Raw genomic sequence first — 24,012 nt, 5'->3', positions numbered from 1 at the left:
TAAACATGCGCCACCAGCAGAGTGTGTGTTGGCGATGTAGAAAGGAGGCGCTTAAATCGTATCGATGACCTTTATTAAAATGACGAAAACGTCGGGGCAGTTTTCTGTATAAACGACTTTCTTGCGAAATCGTTGAACGCCATTATATACTCGTTCCGATCAATGAAATCTCGTCGTCTGGACTTTTCCTGCTACATAACGTTCTCTCTCTCTCTTTCTCTCTCTCTCTCTCTCTCCCTTTCTCTCCCTTTCTCTCTCTTTCTCTCACTTTTTCCCCATTCCTCCTCGGGGCCCGCCTTTTTCCGTCCTCTTCTCTTCTCTTCCCGATATTTCCATACGTTGAACGTTGCCGTGTTACTGCTGCTGTTGCTGTTGCAGTTACTATTGCTGTTGCTGTTACTACTGCGAGAGTTTCGATTCACATGTCGCGCTTTTTGAAACCCACGCGACCAAATGCAGGGGCGGCCCACGCCGCCGCTGGTCTCTCTCCGGGAACTCGTTCACCCACCTTCGACCTCGCCCCTTTGCATTCGCCACCACCACCACCACCACCATCACCACCACCATCTCCACCATTACCTCCTTCTCCACCACTTGGTTAAAGCTTTGAATAGAACGAGAAAGAGAGAAAGAGCTGAAAGGAGAAAAGAAAAAGAAAATGAAAGAAAAAGAAAGAGAGAGAAAGAGAGAGAGAGAGATAGTTGTGGCTATTCGGCGAACATTTCTGACAGTCTTTCTTATCCGGTTACCAGCAACGTTTCCAAAGATTCGTGCGAAGATCATTCACGTTTCTTTAACGATCGATCGAGGAACAAAAAACTTCTTCCATACGTATTGTTACGTTCTTGGTAGATATTTTTCGTCGTTATTCCGTTAGATCTAACTTCCAGATATTTAGCCAAGGTGGAACTTGGCAGTGAGCGAGAATTTCTGGTGTATACGTGAATCATTAGCGATGACTTCATCCTCCTAACCTAAGACATTCTGCTACTGCGATCTATCTTCGTACGGTGATTTAGTATATAGAAGAAAGTACTATGCATTACATCTGCTACTCGCGGAAAACGTATACAATATTTTTCGATTCTCACGAGTTAAATCTTTTAAAAGGTGTTAAAAGTGAAGGAGTATTAAATCTCGTGTATATACGGTGTGTGCATCCGTTAAAGATTTCTTCTTCTACTTCTTCTTCTTCTTCTTCTTCTTCTTCTTCTTCTTCTTCTTCTTCCGTATGCCTCTTGGAAACTGGTTGGTGAATCATTAGGTGTCGCGTTAACTGCTGCATCGGCCAATAATAAACTTAAACTCCCTTAAGTCGTCCCGGTGGCAGCTACGAGTAAAGAGAAACTTATTGACTCTTGGAAGTTAGCCTTTGAGATCGTATCACGCAAGGATAGACAGGTTTCCGGTCTATCTTGCTGATAGTGCTTTGCAAAGATTTCCTTGTCTCCCGTAGAAGGAGATTACTGTGTTCGATGAGGAAATGACGTACAAAGACGATCAATTCATCTGTTCATTATCGGACTGATTACGTCAAGATCATTAGAAAGTGTTTTAATAAATTTAAAAAAAAAAATAAAAAAATAAAAGAGAAACTAAGGTGATAAATTGGAAATATGGCGATAACAGCGGTCACCAGTTGTCTGGGTCCACCGCCTTTGCCACCGGGCAAACGTTTCCTTCAAAAGTCATCGAAAAAACTCTCATCGACCTATCGAAGTTTTCGCGACCCGGCAATGGAATCTTGGTTACCAAACGGAATAATTGAGAAAGATGAAACTAAGTTGTATCCGTGTGAATCTCGAACACCCACGATTGGAACGTTCATTCCTAGCGGTAAACTCTTCAGGAGTCGTTCCGAAGGGAATCTTGGTACGCGTAAAACCGGCACGAATCTGCTCGCTGCTACTCCACTCGACAAGTGCATCAAAGCGATTTATGGCAGCTGGCGGAACCTCATGCACCGTAAGTGTCTCCTCCTGTTTCTCTTTTTCTCTCTCTCTCCTGTCTCTTTTTTCTTAAGAATAAGTAAGTAAGTAAGTAAGTAAGTAAGTAAGTAAGTAAGTAAGTAAGTACTTACATATGGCACGTGTCTAGTGATCCTGGTAAAGTCAAGCTAGTTGGTTGGCTAGCTAGCTAGCTAGCTAGCTAGCTGTAGTGTATCCGCTTGCTTGACTCGAGATCGATGGAAAGCTGTTCGACGAGAGCCTGTTTATGGTTATGGAACGAGAAGAGATGACGAACCCTGACCCGCCTTGTCCCGATAGCTGTCTCGATACGCTGTCCAATACGCAATACACTCAAAGAACGTCAACGATTAAACGACAGACGGAGATGGATAGTCGGTTCTTTATTATTTTCCTTCGCGCGACTAATTGCTCACTGTTCGTTGGTCTATCGTCGATAAAGAGTACTCACTTACTTATACGACCTAAGAGGGAGATTATGCTTTCTTCGTGGAACCGTCCTTCCAGTGGGAGAGAATGAAAGATTAAAAAAAAGATGAAATATGATAGAAAGAAAGTGAAATTTCTTTACAAATATTCGAGAGATTTTTATTTTTCTTTTTTTTTTTGCATTTGAAGAATTCTTTTCTCTTTTATTCGATACTTCCGAATAAACGAGAGTGGGTTGAAAAGTTTCGAGACTAATAAAAAGAGGAAGAAGAAGAAGAAGAAGAAGAAGAAGAAGAAGATATTTTTTTTAATTAAAAGTTAGTTTCATCGAGAAAAGAATTATTTCTACGTTAGGCTTAAAACTTTTCAACCCATCTGTGTATTAAATCGAAATTTGCTTTTTAGTAAAATCCTTAAGAATAAAAAGAAAAAGAAAAAAATACAAACAAAATGTTGGAACTAACTGATATTTGCGTGGATAAAATTATACATTCGATTATTTTATCTTTATATTTGTCGAGAACGTAATATATTTATCGGTATCAAAGTTCTGTTATAAAAATTGCAAAAAATAAAAACATGGAAAACTGATCAAAGTAAATAACCAAGGTCTCATTTGACGTTACATACTGTGTCGTGTTTTAACAAGAGAGAAATTGTTCCGATCGAAAACGAATCAGTGCATTGGTGATCGTGCTCCGTCATTCGTCGATAAACCATTAAAACATGTTATCCAACATATACACGTAAAAAACATACATATCTAACCATACATGCATGCATGCATATTTCTGATTCGCGGACATAGTACCAAGCGCTAGGCAAAAGCTGAAAGGTTGCGTTTAACGGCTTTTACAGAATGGGAAAATAAAAATGTAAATTGGCGACTCGACGGAGACTCGCTTTTAATCGACGAGGAAAACGGTAAAGGGGGAGGGGGAGGAGGAAATAGGTAGGGGTAGGTAATAGCGAAAACAGATAATAATCCTCGAGGTCTTCGTACGAATCGATGTCCGTTTTATCGGGCTATCCTTTTTCATTTATCGTCACATTTTATGCATCGTTCACGTCGACGAGTAGTAGTAGTACGACGGTGGGCGTCGACGAGGAACGCGATTGCGCTCTCTCTCTCTCTCTCTCTCTCTCTCTTTCTTTTCTCATTTTCTTTCTCTCTTGTGACCGTATATATCTCGCGGTACACGTATGCATGTATGTATATACTCGCGAACGGAACGGAACGGAACCTGAACTCTCTGCTGATCGAAAGAGAAAGAGAAAGAAAGAGAGAGAGAGAGAGAAAGAAAAGGAGAGCCAATGAGAAGGCAGAACGAGAGGGCATCGTTACGTCGTCGAGAGGACGGCGTTACTTGCCGGCAGCGGCTTCCAAGCTGCCTTGGTTGCTTGCTTGCTTGCTTGCTTGCTTTGCTTGCTAGCTGGTTGCTCTCGGTGGCATTACTCGATAAGGCGCATTTTCTCGCGAACCTATACACGTATCTATACACACATATATGTGGATATGTATATATATATATCGGTAAAGGCAGCAGCCTGCTGGGAAAGACAGCCTGAGATAGCTTAGACCAACCGATGACGATGACGATGACGATGACAACAACGAGATGAGAACAGACACTTGAGTTCTGTTCTACGAGGAGGGAACGTAACTTTGTCGATTATCGTTCGATCCAGTTCATTTTCCCGACAACGTTAAAAGATCCGGGGTGGGAGAGTAGGGGAAGTTAAATATCTTAAGAGTTATGAGAGTAAAGAGGAGTTAGGGAAGATTATTTTTTTTTTTTCTTTTTAATTAGGTATCGGAGTTCTAGAAAATTATTGACACGATCTCTAAATAATTCCATGGTAAAAAAACAAAGATGACGAGGAAATGTGTCGGAGATAGAGACAGGGAAAGTTTATTTATTGTAGTAAAATAATCAAGTTTTGTATATTATAATTAAAAAAACAATTATTAACACCATTCGAAAGCACGGTAAAAGATGGAGATTAAATATCTATGCGTGAGAAAGAGGGAAAGGAAAGATTATATATATATATTGCAATAAAATATCTAGTTCTCTACGTATTTAGAAAATTATTAACAGAATGTATTTTATATATTATTTCTATGAAGAATTAAGATAATATTTTTCATATAAATATCACTTACCTTAGAAAATTACTGTAATATTCTAACATTCCATTAGTAAGGAGTTTAACGACCCAACTAGTTTCCTATTCCTTGCGAAGGAATATTTAGTAGGTATTTGTTCTGCATTATACCGATAAGAACAAAAAAATGCAAAAGATAATAACAGAGAGAAAGAGAGAGAGAGAGAGAGTAAAGGAGGAGTTGGAGTAGAAGGAAGAGGAAGAGGAAAAGGGAAAAAATGGAGAGAAGAGGAGGAGGAGGAGGAACACGGGGAGAGGTGGGTGGAGGGGAGGGGGGAGATCGAGAAGTAATGAAATCGGCCGACTTTGGTTAGCGAAACGACGACAACGATGACGATCATTTTCTGCGAGTCCGTTCGAATCGAGTTTACGAACCCGTTCCAAGTGCAGTCCCTTCTCTATTCGTGCCACCTCCTCCCCCTCCCCCCTCCCCGCCTCCGCTTGTTCGTCCTTCTCTCTTCGACTGGCTTCTTGCATTACCTTCTTTTCAGATTTCGTAACCGAGCTTGACCGATCTCAACGAAGCACGAAACGAGAGCGTCCTCCCCCATCACCACCCTCTCCTCAATCCTCCTTCTCCTCCACCTCCTCTTCTTCCTCCTCCTCCTTCCTTCAGCACCTTTCTTACTTCTTCTTTTTTTCCATTGCTTCGTTCACCATTTTTGGATCGCAAGATATCCGATCGCGGAAAATCGATCTACCATATATAGGTTGTTTCATTTCGATTGATCCATTTCAAACGTTAATCGTTTACGAATGCTCGTTAATTTAATGCAAGAAAGATAGTCGAGGTCACGGACGTGGTGTAAGTATTCAAGTGTATATGTATAGATAACTACTACACTATCGGTCAAAAGTGTTCGGAATTTCTACGTTAAGTATAGAGAAATTTAGAAATGAATGCCTATAGATTATAAACCGAGGTTAGATTTATATTTAGTTTAAATACAATTTACGAGTGGTATGTTTTTCTTTTGTATATGTGTGTGTGTGTGTTAAAGATTAATTAAGACTAATCGGTATTATATTTTTTGTTTCTTTTTCTTTGCTTGCTATGATAATTGAAGAATGTTTTAGCTGATAGCTAAAGCTCGTGTAAAACAACGTACTTATCGAGCAACGACAACAACGATGAATCCTATCAACATTTATCGATATATTATTATCGATAAGTAAATTGAAACTTTTTGATTGGTGATACAGCGTATAAGTACTTAAGTGTAGTTGTTCTTCTTTTCTTTTATGTTTTTTTTTTCTATCCGTTCTCCGTAGAGAAAAGTAGGAAGTACCTTATGGTTCCTCTCTCGCAACGTGTGTCCGAGTACACCAGCATGTCCTTCTCTTCGTTCTTGCTCAAGCTCGTCTGCCCAATTCTAAGAATCGAGAGAAACCCGTTCGTTCGAGCTATGTCGGTTTTATCGTTCCTTTCTATACACAAACACGCATACATATACACACGTACACGCATATGCATGGCTATGTGCGTACGATAGAAGGAGAAAGAAAATTGCATAGAATAAGAGAAAGAAAGAAAGAAAGAGTAAAAATGTTGGATAGAAAAGGGACGAGAAGTGTCCCTTCGTTTCTGTTTTATATATATTTATATATATATATATATTTTTCTCTCTCTTTCTCTCTCTTTCTCTCTTTTTATTTTGTCTCTTTCTATCCACTCTTCTTCGATAATAATAGGGAGCAATATCCGTCCGGAGCTACTAAACTGGCATGGCCGCGTGTGTTCCTGTTGCAGAACACCGGCTGTTGTTTCTCTCGCTAAATTGACATTCAAGTAGTATATTGGTTCTTATCGTGGTTAATGACGTTTGCCATGGCTCGATCGAACTGACTACTACTACTACTACTACTACTATTACTCGTCTGCTGCCTGCCTGCCTTTTGCCTTTTATTCGATTATGAATTTATTTCGTTTATATTCCCCCCTTTAACGCGTATGAACATCGTTCATACGATTTTTTTCTTCAACGATTATCTCTCCCCGAATTAATTAGCGAGCGAGTCGGAGAAAGTTCTTAGAAAAGGGTCGATCAAAGCCAACTTGTTATACATATCTCTCTTTGTATATAATAGGTGCGCGCGCGCGCGCGCGTGTGTATATATATAGATATATGTGTATACGTGTATCGTATAATAATTATTATCGTATGTTTTATTTTAAATAAACTGGCCATCGTAATTTAGATAAAAAGCTAAGGCTTTAGATAAGCAACTTATTACGATTATCTATCGGTCGTATTATTATCTACCTTCTATTAATATCTGTATAAAATATATTGATCTAAGCGTCGATAGGATATACAAAAAAGAAAAAAAGAAAAAAAGAAAAAAAAAGAAAAAAAAAGAAAAGGGGAACATACTACGTTTCTTCTATCTTTTTCTCTATCTCTTTTTCCCTCTTGTTCTTTTTAGTCGTGTTAATTAAACGGTGTGCGCTCCGCACGTCATGTTGTTTGTTACCCGCGTTAGATGGAAAAGCGAACGCGTTAGGACTGCGAACGCGATAAAAAGTCATGTCTTGTGTGTTGTCGAAGTGACGTAGACCATACGATGTATCGAACACGGAATGACACATGTGCCACGTTGACACGTGCTAACACGCCTACGCCGTAATTCTCTAATGATAGCTTTTGAATTGTCATAATAACTATTTCCAGTTGGCGTTTACCGTCTTTGACCGTTCTTCCATCTAACTCGAACTAAGAAAAGAAAAGAAAAGAAAAGAAAGGAAAAGAAAAAAATGATGATGATGATTATGATTATGATGATGATGATGAAGAAGAAGAAGAAAGAAAATAGATGATTCAATATTTGAAGTAGAGCCTAGTCATTTGCATGAAGACTTTAACTCTTCAACGACAACATTAGTTCAACTTTAATTTATGAAAAGTGCCTTAAGAAGAGTATTACTATTCTGTTCTTAAAGGATAAAAAAGAAAGAACAAAAATGTAATTTTTTGTCTTCTTTTCTGTATTATATTTTCTTCAAAAGTTTGAGGTAGAAAGTTTATTGGTACGGGTAAACATACATAATGAGTAATTTTTCATTCTTGGATGTTAGACAATTTTTATTTTGTCGTATTATAATTTCGGTGTATAATATTAGGACCCTGTATTTAGTTAACAATCGATATTCGATCTACTTCAGTTCGAAATTTAGTACAATATTATTTAATCATTATAAATTATATAAATATAAAATTGTAAACTATTATTAAACTAAATACAATGCCATAATATTTTATTTTTGTTTTGTTAACAAAGAAAAGTTAGAATTAAAGTCAATCATTGTATAATAATTGAAAAGGAATGCTGCACAAAATCCAGTTGACTATAAAAGACGAATGAACAATTTAACTTGGTTTTATCGAGATCAATCGTTTTCTTATTTTCTTCTTCTTCTTCTTCTTCTTTCCCTTCTAAAAAATTAAACAAAAGGAAAAAGAAAAGGAAGAAATAAAGAAAAAAAGGAAAAAAAATTACGTCGCAATCGATTCTAATCGTTTTCGTTTAGAAACTCGTCGGTCCAATTGGTGGGAAGAAACGTCGTCGTGAAGTAAAGTGAAACGCAGGATCGAAATAACGAGAAAAGAGACTTTCGTTCTCGATCGATCGATCGTACGTACCGTCGTACGTTCTTTCCGTACCGTAATTCCGCGTCCCTAGGTTGTGCTCGTAAATTACCCTCGGTCCATCGGTCGAGTATCGCAAGGAAGAAAAGAAGCAAGTTGATCGTCGGCAGGCACAGTACACGCATTGTAAGTAAGCCTTCGTTACGTGGTGTGCCACGTATCATCGATATATACGGGCGCACACGTGTCCTTGCATACGTGTGCATACGTTTGTTTATACGTTTGCATATGTATAGGTATATATATATAAAAACGGTGGGTATAGGTGCACACGTGTGTTTACTCGAGAGTATGGGTATATGTTGTGTTTACGTATTTTTATGCGAGTATCCCGGGTGTATAGGTGTACGTGATAGTGATGGTGTGGTAATGGTGTCTCTATGTGAAGTTTGTAGAAGGTAGATATGTGAGCGCACGTAAGCAGCAAGGAGGGACCTTCGCAGAAACGATCTGGAAACTGGCACGTTCGATGCCGAGCGTACGAGGACTCGAATGAACTTTGTGAACTAGATCGTACGTTGCACACCACCCTCCTCCTTCCTCCCTGGTCGTATCCCATCGTAAACGGAGAGGCAGAATATAAACCAAGCGACTTTTCGATTAACTTTCAAGTCTCTAAGTATATTGCTTTTAGGGAGTTACCTTTAACTTTGCTTATAGACTGTCGAAGAAATAAAACTAATTCTCACACATAGTCGTTTGAACTTTTCTAATTGTAAGTTTATTCATTTCTTTTTTTCTACTTCTTCTTCTTCTTCTTCTTCTGTTTCTTTTTCTTTTTTTTCCTCCCCTAGAGAAATAGAAAGAGAATATCTCGAGAAAGTATTTATAAAGTTATTAGTTTTTTTTTTGACTGTTTAAATTGGAATATTTTTTAGAGTATCGAATCAACTTTTTATTGTTTTTTCAAACGGGGGTAAGGTGGTAATTTTTGTCGAAGATTGTCGAAAAAGTAAAATTAATTCGCATGCTAATTTGAACTTTCCCAAGTTTTTTCATTCGTTTTAATTAGAGAGAGAGAGAGAGAAAAAAGAAAGAATGTATGCGCGTGTGTGTATGCGTGTGTTTTACGAAAAAGTATTTAATGTTTTTAGTTTAGTTTCGATCGTACCGATTGGCTTTCATTTCGATAGTTTATTTATGCAAAACTTATTGGAAAAGTTTTTGGGAAAGTAAAATTAATGGAAGATGAGAGAGAGAGAGAGAGAGAGAGAGAGAGAGAGAGAGAGAGAGAGAGAGAGAGGTGTGGAAGGAAATAAAAAGCAACGACCGAAACCTTTGGAAAGTTTGATTCGACTGACTCCCGGGATACTTTAATTAGCGAGTTTATTTTCGAGGAATAGTAATCATCATCGTTCGAGGAAGTTAAAGGATGATGGTGTGTAAAGCACGTACGTGTGGAATTATTTACGAACACTTATCGTATTTCTTCTTAAGTAAGTCGAGCAGAGATCTATACTCGCGTATCTATATTTACGTGCCTTGAGGATCTTCTCAATGTGGATACAAAACGTGCTCCCTTTAAAAGCCTTTTCAAAATAAGATTTCAACGTTCCCATCTTATAGATACGTATTATATTTAGATACGTGAGCATGCCGTGTATACATGCGTTGCATACAGTACTAAATAAAATTATTTACACTAATTCAATTTTTTGTTTACGAAACAACATCCTCGATATGCATCCGTAAAAAGTGTACGGTTCTTCGTTTAATTTTCTTCCTATTAAATATAAGTTGTTTCATACATCAATGAACATTAGCCTTTACAATAACCTATCATTTTCTTATTACTCATACTTATTTGCAAAATCTACATATTTCTTTTCCCCACCGTCTCCAACATTATTAAATAATTAAATATATTATATAATAATTAAATAGTATTAATATATATATAGCTTCAAAACGCTCTAACGTATATCCTCCATATATAATTATAAAAAAAATAGGTAATAAACTTATTTCAAATATTAAATAAAATATCATCATATTAAATGTTAAAAAACATAAAAATAAAACTATCATCATTAAAAAAATTAAAAATTTTTAAAAATTTCTTAAATTTATTATTATTAAACACCCAACAATTCATAAACTCATTAAAATTAAATAAAAAGAATATAAATCTATATAAAATAAATTTATACCAGCAATTAATAAATTTGTTGAATAAATATTCAACAAAATTATTATAAAAAATATAATAAAAAAAATTATTAATTTATTAAATTTATTATTAAATAAAAAGTAAACCCATTCTAAAAACCATTATTATTATTAAAAATTTTATCATAAAATTAATATTAAATTTTCAATGAAATCATTTCCATGAAAATAAATTAATATAATTATTAAAGTAATACCATATATATATAATTATAATTTATTATATAATTTAATTATATATATATATATATATATATATATATATATTATTATAAATTATTATTATATTATATTATATTATATTATATTATTATTATTATTATATATATATATATAATTAAATAATAAATTGATTTATTTTTATTATACTTTTTTGAAACGGGGAGGTGGGTGTAGAAGGAAATTTAACTTTTGTTAGGCACTATATCGTTATGATGAGGATACCATAATGGCGTTTACGGAAGGACCATATCGGAAACACATGGCACATTTTAAAGTCTAAAGCAAGGAGATGTAGTTTATGTACGCGAGAAACGAACGGAGTTGTTAAGACTTTTGGAAGATGATCGTTCATCCAAAGATGACGACGACGAAGACGAAGACGACGACGACAACGACGAAAAGTCCAACAGAGTAATACATTAAAAGACATAAGAGGAGCGTGTCGAAACGAGCGCGGTTTCTCTATCCTACTTTTGTAAACGCTCATGTTCGTACTTACCTCGACAACGACGACGACGAACGATCCGTTCTTCACGTTCGACTTTGTACGTAAGCATACACGTATACACTTACTCTTACGTGTGTATACTAAAGGTATCTTGCATTTAGCGAGAATATGTGCTTCGGCTTCAACTTTATCTTACTTTCGAGTCCTCGTTCGAGTTTCTTTTCCCCCCGTCCGCCCTCCTACTCTTTTTTATTTTTTTTTTTTATCAAGGTTCTTTTTTTATTTGACATGTGTGTGTGTGTGTATATATTATTTTTTGTTCGTTTGATTCATTTATTAACACCTGGAATCTATGATAATCATGACGGTAAGGTTGTTTATTTATCGGATTTTGTAATATTTTTCTTCTTCAATATTTATAATAAACCTATCGGTATGATTTTTTTTTTATACGTGCTCTCGGTATTTTATTAATATATAAAATTATATTAAAATATCAACGAGTGCAACCTTATCGTCATCCTTATATCTATTATAAATACTGATGATCTATTTTAAAATGTGATATAATGATATTATTTATATCAATTATAATATTTATATTTTTCTATTAATAATTAATTTAAAAAAGAAAATGTTGGAAAATACTGACGTAACAGATAAACGAAACGTGATGATGATAATAATAATAATAATAATAATGATAATGATAATAATAATTATAAATGGTATCGCGTTCTTTATGTAGAATAAACATTCCAGTAAACCGGCAGGATCGTTAGGAAGAAATAAAGCGCGCTAGAAGATTAATGCAATTTTGCAAGAGATGCACGAGTTAGATGTGGGTCGTTCTCTCTTTTACAATGCAACGAAGTACGTAGTACGCCCATCATCGTCTCGCATACCACGTCTATTTATGCCAAAGATAGTACGACTGCTCGGATTTCATTTCGTTTTGCTTCTACGTTTTATTGGGTTGGCAACTAAGTGAGTGCGGATTTGTTGGTTAGCAACTAAATGAGTGCGGTTACTTTAATAAAAACCTACAGGTCCCCGTGGGACCTCTCTTTCTCTCTCTTTCTTTTTATCTATCTATGTATATATGTATAAAGAAATTATTAAAATAAATTTAATATATTATAATGTATTGGGTTGGTACACAATTAAGTGAGCATAGTTACATTTAACAAAAACCTCTTGAAAACACAGGCCCCCGGGGCCTTTAAAAGTTTAAAAGATTTCATCTTTAAAAGTAGGAATGAATGTGAGAAAGATTCAGGAGGGGATGTTTCTTTCGGTAAACGAAACGAAACGAAAACAAATTAACAAAGAATGAAAAGCATCGAGAAAATAAATATTGTTGTTTAAATTCTTAACTGATATTAAAATGTGCCGATCTTTCAGTTTTCAACTAAGCGAGGGTGTTTATTTTAACAAAAACCCGAACAATCGGTACACCGCAAAATTGTGATTTAATAATGAATGATGAAATTGAATAATTTCTTTATATATATAATATTAAATTTATTTTAATAATTTCTATATATATATTTACGTAACTACTTATTTATATAAAGAGATAGAGAGATATATAGATAGATAGATAAAAAGAAAGAGAGAGAAAGAGAGGTCCCCCGGGGACCTGTAGGGTTTTATTAAAGTTACCTGCACTCACTTAGTTGCCAACCCAATAACTATATCAAACATACCTAGTGGACGTTTTAAAAAGATCTACTCTTTAGATCTCTATTTCTTTTATCTTTGCTTTCTCGTCATTTGATAAAAAAAAAAAAGAAAAACTATCGTATCATCTGCTAATTGAGTCGGACATGATAATACTTTGATAAGAATAGAAAAAGAAGAAAAACAACAACAACAACAAAAATGATTCCCTAACGATTCGTGAGAAAATGTAACCGTCGTTATTTTACAAGGTAAAATAAAAAAAAATGAAAGAACAAAACGAACAGTGAGAGAGAGAGAGAGTGAGAGAGAGGGTGATAGTGGGTCGAACTGCCATTTCCAGTCGAGTTCTTTCAATCCCCATCAAAAGAGGAGATGCGATGTCGGAAGAGAAGTGCGAAGTAAAGAAGAAGAAAAAGTAGAAGTAGAAATAGAAGTAGAAGTAGAAGTAGAAGATTCTTCTTCAAGAAACACGAGAGGCAAAGTATTTAAATTTTCTGAGCAAGCTCAGTGGTTCCTGGGGGTGTCCCCAAAGTCCTCTATCTTTTTCTTCCTTCCATCATCATTCCGGTCTCTTCTTCATTATTCCGCTACGTAGCAGCTATACTCAACGAGATAGATACAGAAAAAGAAAAAGAAAAAGAAAGATAGTTCTCAGAAAGAAGAGTACCAAAGAGACACGATGACGACTCCTCCTCGTCTCTTTGTCCCGTCGAAAGACATCAGTTTTTCTGTGTTTGCGCAACCAATTGACACAGCCCGTTGACTTTGACCTCCTCCACCTCCTCCTTCTCCCCCTCCTATTCCACTACTTCTTCTTCTTTTTCCTCCTCCAACTCCACCTCCATCACCACTCCTTCTTCCTCGTCCTATATATCCCCTCGAGTCGTCAGGTTCTCTCCTTTCGCACCTACGCGAGATAAAGAAACCTTTCTCGTCCACCTACGAGCTTTGAAATCTTGTGAAAGAATAATGTTAATCATCACGTGTCAAATGGTACCTTTCCTACTTTCCCGAAACTCGCTTATTGTCGGATCACTTTTTGTTATTCTTTAATTCGATTAACTCCTTTCGATCGATTTACATTTCATGGTAAAATAATATTATGAAGGATGAATTTTGCAAAGTAAACGATCAAAATGACGAAGAGGAAGAAGAAGAAGAAGAAGAAGAAGAAAATGGTTTGTGTTTGATCGTGCAAATTTTCGTCTTTCACTCTCTTTCTCTCTAAAGGTTCTTTGAAAGATGAGAAAGGTCCGAGGATATTTGGCATTGTAAACTTTTACGTCGTCTTTCCGTTCGTTCTCTTATCGTGAGTGACGTAAGGCAACGAGTTTGGTCAGCCAAGAAACGCTTGGGGCAATAAACCTTCGAGTTTCCGGAATATACTCTGAGAGGCTGAGAGTAGTAGAGAAATAGAAAGAAAGAAAGAATGAAAAAAAGAAAGAGAGAGAGAGAGAGAGAGGGAGAAACAAGGCTGAATTTAGACGCTGTCGGTGCTTAGCATCTTTCTTCCTCTATTTTCTTCCTTTTATTTTTTTCCCTCTTCTTTTCCTTTTTATTATTATTTTTTTTTTGTATAAAACCACCCTCAACATCATCCTCGTCTTTGGAGAAACGAGAAAGAAGGTAGTCATTGTCGTGGAGGAGAACCCGCGACTGTTGTAGGTTATGTATCCGCGAAAAGAAATGATTAGGGGAAAGAGAAAAGAGAGATGTGTTGGTAGCGTTCGCGCCGTACTTCGGCCTCTTTCGTCGTCGGCACGACGAATGACTACATTCTGGTATTGAGATAATTAGAACGGCTGGTGTCGTCCTCGTCATAGTCATCATAGTTGTCGTCGTCGTCGTCGTCGTCGTTGCGTTACATCAAGAGTGACGTAAAGGAGAGAAAAGAAGAGAAAAAGGGGGAGAAAGAAAGAAGAAAAAAAAAGGGGGAGCCTGTTGTAACGATTCAAAGAGGCGAAATATTTTCTTGACGCTTTCTGTTGCTGCTGCTTGCTGCTTCTGCTGCTGCTATACGATGTGTTGTAGTGTTTTTCTTCTGCGGCATCTCATGGTTTGCTGCTAGCGGCTGCCGATGGTTATGTTGTTGTCGTTCGTTCCTTCGTTCGTTCGTTGAATTTTATATTACGCGCTTTACGAGTACGCAACATCGGTGAAACACAATGGAAGACGTGATTCATCGGGATTGCATCTTTCCTTTTATTTCTTCCTTCTTTTCTTTCTTTTCTTTCTTATATTTTCCATCACTGTGTAAGAAGAAGAGGAGTCGCGTTAATCAGCGAACTGCAACGAATCGTTGCCTCGTTATCTTTATAGAAAAAGAGAGGAGGGTAGGTGGATGGGAGGAGGAGGGGAAGAGGAGGGGGAGGGAAGGAAAGAACGAGGAGTTGGTAGTATATGCACATATGCATTGGCGGTGATCCAATGGGCTGCAGTAAAAACTTTTATCGATTTTCTCATTACGGCGCATTCTTAAACGACTTAACGTAATGTGCTTTTGCTGGTGAAAATGATGCGCCATTCTTGGAACGGTCTTTACCGATCTTGACCAATAATAATCGACTCTAATTCACAACGAGAGCGCAATCATTAAGGGTCCCGTTTATTTCTCGAATCTTCGCCGGGAAGATTTTTTTTTTGGTAGCCCTCATCGTCGTCCATCGATCATACTAATTTCGAAATACACGCGTGTTCGATGATAAGAAGAAGAATACGTGGAAAATTTGCTGACCGTCGCTAATATTTATTTTCAATATTATTTTATTCGGATCGTGTTCCAATGATCATCGGCCGTTCATCGGGTCACAAAACAATATAATAAATTTAACGAGGAATATGCGATCTCTCTCTTTATCTGTAAATATGAAATATATTTATATTTTGTTTGCTTATGGCGAATGTAATAATTTGAAATGTTATTGTATTTTGGATGTTTCAGTTGGCGGTATGAGCCGGCCGTCGAAAGCCGTCACTCAGGCGAAGAAAGTAGCGCCGCCGGCCGTACCTGATGTATTTCGACATTCTGGTTCTTCGTTTGGATCGGCCGGATATGCGAGCAGCGAAGATAGCTGCTTCCTCCCTGGAAGTGGCGGGGGTGGTGGTGGCCCGGCCGCCGACGATGCTTCTTATGGGATGCCATCTGGAAAAAGTCCGGGTCCTATTTTTACGCACCCTGGATTTGCCTTTCCACCGGTCGTCGGCAAATACGCCCACGCGGAAGATCAAGGTACAGAGAGAACGTATTTGAACAATTTTCCTTTCCTTTCTTTTCTTTTCTTTTCCTTTCCTCTCTTTTCTTTTCTTTTCTTTCCTTTCCCTATCTTTTCCTTTCTTCAATCCGTGACCGTATGCGAATGATCTCAATTCACATCGTCTTGGAAACGACGATCAAATATATCTATTCAATTTGAAGGTATCGACATGACCCAAAGTCCCGGAAGAGATAGCCCTGGTAGTTCGGGATCGGGTTCGGGTTCGAGACATTCAACTGCGTCTTTGGATTCTGGAAGAGCGTCTGGATATCATTTGGGTCCGCGCGGACCCGGTGCTCTCGCATCATCGCCGAGGTGTTCCATCAGCTCCCTTGGGAGCCATCCCGACAGACCAGCTGATCTCGACGTCGTTCACGCTTGGCTGACCGAGCTACAATTCGAGGAATACTTTCCCCTCTTCGCTTCGGCGGGTTACGATCTTGCTACTATAACGCGCATGACGCCGGAGGATCTCACGGCTATAGGTATACATTTACACATGTTGTGTATACTTTTGCTACTGTATGCGTTTCTATCCAATAACTTTTACGTTCTCGAAATTGTTGATTATTTTTTCTTTATCTCATTTATAATATTGTATCATTTGTTTTCCTAGGTATTAAGAAGCCCAATCACAGGAAGCGCTTGAAAGCGGAGATAGACAATTTGAATATAGGTGACGGATTACCTGAGCACGTACCTGGTTCGCTCGAGGAGTGGCTCAGACTTCTACGACTCGAGGAATATCTCGGTGCTCTTCATCAACAGGGTATGCGTTCGGTCGAAGACGTTACGACACTTACTTGGGAGGATCTTGAAGACATTGGTATTGTGCGTTTGGGTCATCAAAAGAAATTGCTATTAGCGATTAAAAGAGTTAAAGATATTCGAGCAGGCAAACGCATACAACCTTTGGATCTCGCGCGTCTCCCACCTCATCCTGGACACACGCAGGTGATTAAACAATGCCAATGCTAATTTTATTCTAACCGATTTCGCCAATAACGTATAACTTTTTTAACGAGTTTTTCCTCAGACACAAAAATAACACAAATTTATTTAAAATGGGAATAACTAGAGAAAAACATTGAAGAGATGTGAAGGATCTTTACGCTTTAGCAAGCTTACACAGAGAGATCAAGTCACAACCCCTTAATTTTATTCAAGGCAACAGTTTGCCTTCGACGGAACCAAGAGGTAATGTTAAATTTGCATTTTGATCGGTTCTCAGGACGTCGTTATTCAACGAGGCGGTCCCGACTTGCCGTCGCCCGACGAGGACTGCTCCTCGCCTGTTTTAAGATCCTTCCAAAGGGGTGGAAACGAAGCAAATACCGGTGGTGCTTGGAGGAGCATGTACGCTGCTCTACCGAGCGATTACAATACGGTGGGAAGAGGTGGCTCTCGAGGAAAGTCTTTGGAAAGCTTGGAAGACGCACCACTTGGGTATCCACCCTCGCCGGCGCCACAATCGCATCCACAACCTTTAGATTGGCGCCCGCGAAGCTTCGAGGATGGTGATCTCACTCCTACGAACGATGCTTCGGCAGTAGATGCGGGTGGAGGAACTCTTCCACGTCCGAGACATTGTTTGGTTCGTCCGCGGCCTGTTGCCAAGGTATAATCAATTGATTATTATCGGTTTGTTAGAATATTCGTACAAAAAAATGAAGACTTTAATGATGAAGGAACGAATGTATTAAGTAAAGAAAATAGGATGTAATGAATTGATCTGACGAACGACGTTTCGAAATGTAGGTCACCGCGACGCCAGGGCAGTTCAAATCGCTGCCCCGAGATTTCGACAACAAGTATCAATTGACGTATGGATTGGAAAGTAGTCCGCATCTCCCGAAACGTTGCCCACCATCCCCACCGAGACGACAAAGTTCAAGAGACACAAGTGGGCCAACAGTCGTAACTGTCGGTGGCTCGACCGTTGGTGACGTCGTTATAGATTGCAGCGGTCCCGTGCCTACTGCTTCCTGCGAGGATCATCATCACCAACATCAAACGCATCATCATCTTCAACATCATCATCATTTGCATCATACTCCGCCTCCCCCACCAGCACCAGCGCCAGCATCTTCCACTTCTCAACCAACTAATCGACCACCGTCCTCGATGTCACGTTCCTGGGGCAGTGTCAGCGTCAATGTTAACGAGGAACACGAATTAATTGCCTCGCTTGCTCTGCAACATCGGAATGGATCCGATGCTAGCTTTAAGGTATATTTCAATCAAATTTCTTACATAAGAAATATCATATGATCATTATTGGTCTTATGATTATTGGATTAACGCGCATATGTTTAATTGTTTTTGTAGTCGAGTTCAAGTACAGAATCGGACTCGTTACCATTTGCGAACGAGAATGCCGGTACGATAAAGCAGAGAGCTGCTCGGGCCCAAGAATATGCGACGAGTGGTGGTGGTAGTGGTGGTATCGGTAGTCACATCGTTGGACATCACTCAAGCAGCGGTGGTGGTGGCGTTGGCGAACCTGCCGACGTTCTCAATGATATTGGAAATATGCTTGCTACATTGACCGACGAACTCGATGCGATGCTCGAAGAGGAAAAACGTCAGGGCCTGAATTCATAATCGTCACTGCCTTTATTTGCACTTTTTCAATTACTTGCTATTAACTTCCTACTAGCGTTGCCATAATTGACGGCGGGTTCTCACGGAATCACGACAATTATTACCTAGGAGATATACTACACACTACACGTGAACTAGAAACTTGACAAAGTTGGTGGAAACAACAAAATATTGTTGTAGTATTGGCCACCGCGAATAGACGGGGCTGATACACGGTTAACTGAGGACGACCTGAGAAAATAAAAAAAAAATAAAAAAATTAAAAAAAAAAGTATTAGAAAAAGATAGAAAGACTAATAATACTAGGAGACCCGAAGTGATGATGAATCCTTACGCCCTCGAAACTTTGTCGTGGATAGCAAAAAAAAATAAAATCGTTAATTTTCAATATGGCGACGATGGATGTCATTTTAAACGCGTTCGCGCTACGTCGATTTAACGGCAAAGGTAGTCAAATTATGTCACGAGATATAAGAGGATATTTCTACGCGCGAAAAAGTATGCGTCGAAAAAACGTCGATACGACGAAATATTACGATACGCCTTTTTCCCCGCGCGTTCGTATTTTCCGATTGGGTTTTTAATCCGTTTTTCTTTTTTTTGTTTTGTTTGTTTGTTTTTTTTTTTTTTTTTAATAATTAGAGAGGGGGAAGATCTTTATTTTTCTATGGGAAATATTACGAACTTCCTTTGAAGTTTCCAGAGATATATATATATATATAGGCTGATTTTACAGCACAGTTGCACAAGTTTTTTTTATTTTGAAATAAATTCTTTTTACTACCACACGAAAGTAATCGTATCGTATTTCTATTTTTTTTTTTTTTTTTTTTTTTTTATATTTTGGATCATTTTGGTCATTAAAAATGACACGCGATCGAGATATAATTTGAATTGATTAATTAATACGATACGTTTTCCGCGCACATGCATTAAATTTTTTCACGAAAGCAAATTTTTGTTAAGAAAGAATAAATAAGAAACATAAATATTTGCATACGTACAAGAAATCGTGGGATAGGGTGGGGTGGGGGGTTCGCGAATAATAATAACGGATTTTGATTCCTTGCAAATAATTCTTACAAAGCGTTAATAGTTGGAGCTTTTGAAACGTTTAGAAAAAAAAAAAAAGAAAAATCTTATAAAAAAAGACTGAAGCATCATTTTCTCTGGGAATTTCATAGCAGCAGATATTATATCACTTACATGCATACTTACATACATACATATACATACATTCCAACTATCGACTTTTCCTTTTTCACTTCCGTCCTTCCGTAGAGACTATATTATAGCGTGACCGGGACCTTCGATGACCGTTATGACAACTTAAATACTTATTGTGTAAGGAAAAAAAGTTTCGCGTCCCGTACTTGGATTTATACCATATAAATCATTCACTCTCATTATAGCTACGCGATACGACAAAAAGAAAGAAAAGAAAAGAAAAGAAATGAAATGAAATGAAATGAAATGTAGTTACCAACTATTTCAAAGTTAGGCGACAATACATACACATATTCACGATCGTCACATACACAATTAAATTTTATCGAGGAAAGGGGAGAACTTGAAATTCAAATAAACGTCTTCAATTCGTCTCGAATTCCTTCGACGAAGTTCCAACGTGACTTTATTATAATAATAATATTAATAATAATAATAATAATAATAATAATATTAATAATAATAATAATAATAATAATATTAATATTAATAAATAATAATAATAATAATAATAATAATATTTATAATAATAATTGAGAGAAAACAAAGCCGACCGCGAGAGTAAGGTAGAAAGATAGAAAGAAAAGAGAGTATGAGAAAGAAAGAAAGAAAGAAAGAAGGTTCTTTGCCAGCGATCGAATTTTTCAAGGCAATACGGTTTAGCGGTGAGACATTATTACTGTATGCCAATTAACATTTTGTATTTATTGTCTGTACTAATAAACATAGTGACGTACGCGTAATTCACTCACTATTACCGTGTGGTGCGACCGTGTGGTGCGGATAGTATCCATACGTATCAAATCAAATCGTAATCGTAGCAATGGAACGTTATGTAATAACACACAGTGTCCAGGTGCTTATTGCTCCGAATGCTGGTGCGTACTGAGACTTCTATGTAGGATTATAAGAAGCATGAAATTTAATAAGGAAAAAAATATAAAATAAATAAAATAAAGTAAAATAATAAAATAAATAACAAGTTAAAGGAATAAACGTATTATAGAACGTGAGTTTTTAGTGAGAATAAAAAAAAAAAAAAAAAAAAAAAACCGTCAACTAAATATTCATTGTCATGATTGAAATGGAACGCTGGTCAAAATAAGATACGAAAAATTGATTAGTCTACTTTACCAATCTCGTAAGAGATGCCTGTCGAGGTCTCCGTATGGACCAGTTTCTTCGACTAAAAAAAAAAGAAAGAAAAATAGAACAGAAGTAAAGTAAAGGAAGAAAATGGCGTGAATTGCGAATGGAACACGTTGGATGTATTTACTTATTGTAATCGCTCCTCCGATGCACTTTATTATATTTTTTGCCTCGACATGGGTCATTGCTCTTAATTGGATTCAATTACGTTCCACCGACATGACAAGATAAAACACTCGCGGTAGAATACGTAAACACACAGAAACACGAGATACACTTATAAATTTAGAATTAATGGATTTAAAAGGAAAGAGAAAAAGAAAAGTAAGAAAACGAAAAAATCGGGCCCTGCCAACCAAGCGCAGTCCGCAGACTTGTCTTGTTAACTACTGTAGTTATATAGTTCTATACATACATATTTATATATACATACATATATATATATATATATACCATTGGCGAGCAGTGAATTTTGGGGGAGGGGGTCGTGTTTTGCGGTGCTAGAGGATTGATTACGAGCGAATATATTTCTTTTTGCTGTTTTGTTTTGTTTTCTTTTATTTTTATCACTTTTTAAAAACAATGTTCATTAAATTATAAAATTTAACGTAAATCATTGCTTGCGTTTATCATGATATATGTATATATATAAAATATATATAGAATATATATCACGATATATATCGAAGAAGAAAAAGAATAAGGAGAAGAAGAAGAAGAAGAAGAAAAAGAGGACACCCCGAAGTGCTCAGTGACGGATCGAGAGGGTCTCTGCGAATGACAACAAATACTCGTGCGACCTTCGTTTTTCTTTTTTTCTTCTTCTTCTTCTTTTTTTTTTCCGGACACCTCTGACAAATTCTCGACGATTATGATTTCGGCCGAGTAGGTTTGCTGTTGTATACTATGATCGAGAGGTGTTCCTCTTCTTCCATCGAAAAAACCCGAAAAAGACATACAAGAAGAATATTCTTCTAAGATGGGAAAACGACGATAGAATGATGATCCACTCCCCCTCTCCTCTTTCTATCCACTCCCCTGTCCCCCCATACCAATCCCCTTCCCCTCCCCATCCTCATCCCATATATATATATATATATATATAAAAGGAAAATGGATATCGACGATAACGATGAACGTGACTCGTGTTTGAATTTAAAATATTGATTAATAATAATATTTCCTTCCCTTAATTTATATCATTCGTTCCTCTCGTTAGAAATATTATATTAGTAGAGATTCTTCCTTAAAAGAAATAACGCATCTTCCATATCGTATACTTTATAAACGATCAGTCGTACTTCCTCGTAGGTAGTTTAATCATTATTGGAAAGAAACTGAAAAAGTTAATTAACATCTGCGATATTTTCTCTTTTTTGTTTCTTTTCTTTCTTTTTTTTTTTTATATAGATGTTCAACATCATTTTTTTGTGAAGCGATTATGTAGAACAGTGTTTGATTATTATGGAAACACGTAGGCAGCTAACGAATAGTTTCCTGAAAGCATTGCTTCTGCATGGTGTATACATATTATAAATATATAAATATATATATACATATATATATAGATATATTTATATGTATGTATATATATTATATTATATTATATTATATTATATTATATTATAAATTAGAGTTATAGATTTTGTACAAACGTATATGCGTTGCCACGGTCTCGCTCGAGCGAGCATTCAGATGCCCGCCTAAGCTGCATTGTACAACCCCCTCTCCCTTCCATGTTGGTTTAAATGCGCGTTAAATATATTATTTGGTTTAATAATTACGAACGAAGGTGATTGCTCTTTAAATAAAGCCAATTGACGCACCTACTTGCTGATATTTGCCGGATCTATTCTCCGTAATCACGTATTCCAATATTCCTTGCATCATTCTACTGCATTATAGAAGATAAATAGTGCAACGATGAATCATCGTTTACGAGGGGTGGTGTGTATGCCTTCGAATAAAATACTACTGGGGTGTTACGTCAAGGGTATAAGAAAATTATTGGCTCACTTTTTCGCTAAGGTATATTTATACGTATCTCGATAAAGTAAATTTCTATCGGTTTTACGCGAGTGCCTCTGTATGTGTGTGTGTGTGCGTGCGTGTTTATTATTACGACGTTGGAGTTTTTGTTCTACCGATAAAAAATTTAATCTCGCATGCAACGGCCTTGCACGATGCTGCATCTTACTTTGAGAGAAAGTGACGCGTAGTAGATAAAGTAAATATGTATGTACAAATGTACGGACATACTTGCTTACTGTACATATATACTTTACGTGGGCTAAAGAAAAAGTTAATGATAGAGTATATCGCGTGGAATTTCGTAGATCTTTTCTATTATAAAGCTAAATGTTAAATCGTAAAATAACTCTAGTCTCTCGATAGTTTAATAGAAAATTCCAAGCGTTTATTCCGCTTAATTTCTTTTTGTTATTTTTGACGCACGACTTCATTTAAAACGTTTTCATTTTTTAACTTTTAGTCATTTCAAATAAATGAAATCTAGAAGATAACTCAATATCGATACGAATGATCGGGAATAGATGGAAAAGAAAAGAAAACTAACTAACTAGAAGTTATAATTCGCAAAATGCAATTTACGTTTTAGAGCGAAGCGCGATCGATTTTTGATCCGATGCTATTACTGGTGCTGCTGCTGCTGGAACGAAAATTAAATGTCGCTCGTAAATAGGATCTCTAAAAAAAGAAACGACAACGGTGACGACTTTCAATCGTAGTTTTGCTTTTCTCAGCGTTTTCAAAGGAAACCACACTGTATTTCGTATTCGTGAATGAGTATGTCTGTTTAAAAAAGAAAAAAACACAGATAGAGATAGAAAACACAGAGGAGATAGAAAAGTGAGCCATCGGATATTTTTTCTTCCTTTTGGTATCTTTATTACTTGTGTTGTTACGCTGTTACCACCCTTATCCTACCACCTCTTTCTTACTCACCCCTTCTTTTTGTTCGTTCTTGCTCTCACACATATTTTATTGTAAAAATGTATTGCGACACGCTCGTTAAGGTTTTT

At 36.9% G+C, this 24,012-nt stretch overlaps 1 protein-coding gene across 3 annotated transcripts in view; it reads left to right on the top strand.

The window, feature by feature from the left end:
- LOC122521960 (caskin-2) overlaps positions 1-22,800 on the top strand; it is a 50,854-nt gene extending 28,054 nt beyond the window's left edge. For 2 of the 3 annotated variants that reach the window (XM_043642723.1, XM_043642721.1), the window contains exons 2-7: positions 15,679-15,966; positions 16,153-16,476; positions 16,608-16,945; positions 17,223-17,609; positions 17,750-18,220; positions 18,320-22,800. In XM_043642723.1, coding sequence (XP_043498658.1) covers positions 15,687-15,966; positions 16,153-16,476; positions 16,608-16,945; positions 17,223-17,609; positions 17,750-18,220; positions 18,320-18,595 — 2,076 coding nt within the window. In that variant the 5' untranslated portion in view covers positions 15,679-15,686 and the 3' untranslated portion in view covers positions 18,596-22,800. Of the gene's footprint in view, positions 1-1,219; positions 1,966-15,678; positions 15,967-16,152; positions 16,477-16,607; positions 16,946-17,222; positions 17,610-17,749; positions 18,221-18,319 lie in introns of those variants that run through there. The other variant, XM_043642720.1, reaches the window with a different exon arrangement.
- Positions 22,801-24,012: the final 1,212 nt, after the last annotated feature.

The sequence above is a fragment of the Polistes fuscatus genome, unplaced genomic scaffold, assembly GCF_010416935.1.
Source record: "Polistes fuscatus isolate 324 unplaced genomic scaffold, CU_Pfus_HIC Scaffold5, whole genome shotgun sequence".
In the NCBI taxonomy this organism is placed as follows: domain Eukaryota; kingdom Metazoa; phylum Arthropoda; class Insecta; order Hymenoptera; family Vespidae; genus Polistes; species Polistes fuscatus.
This window is presented reverse-complemented; position numbering and strand designations above follow the sequence as displayed.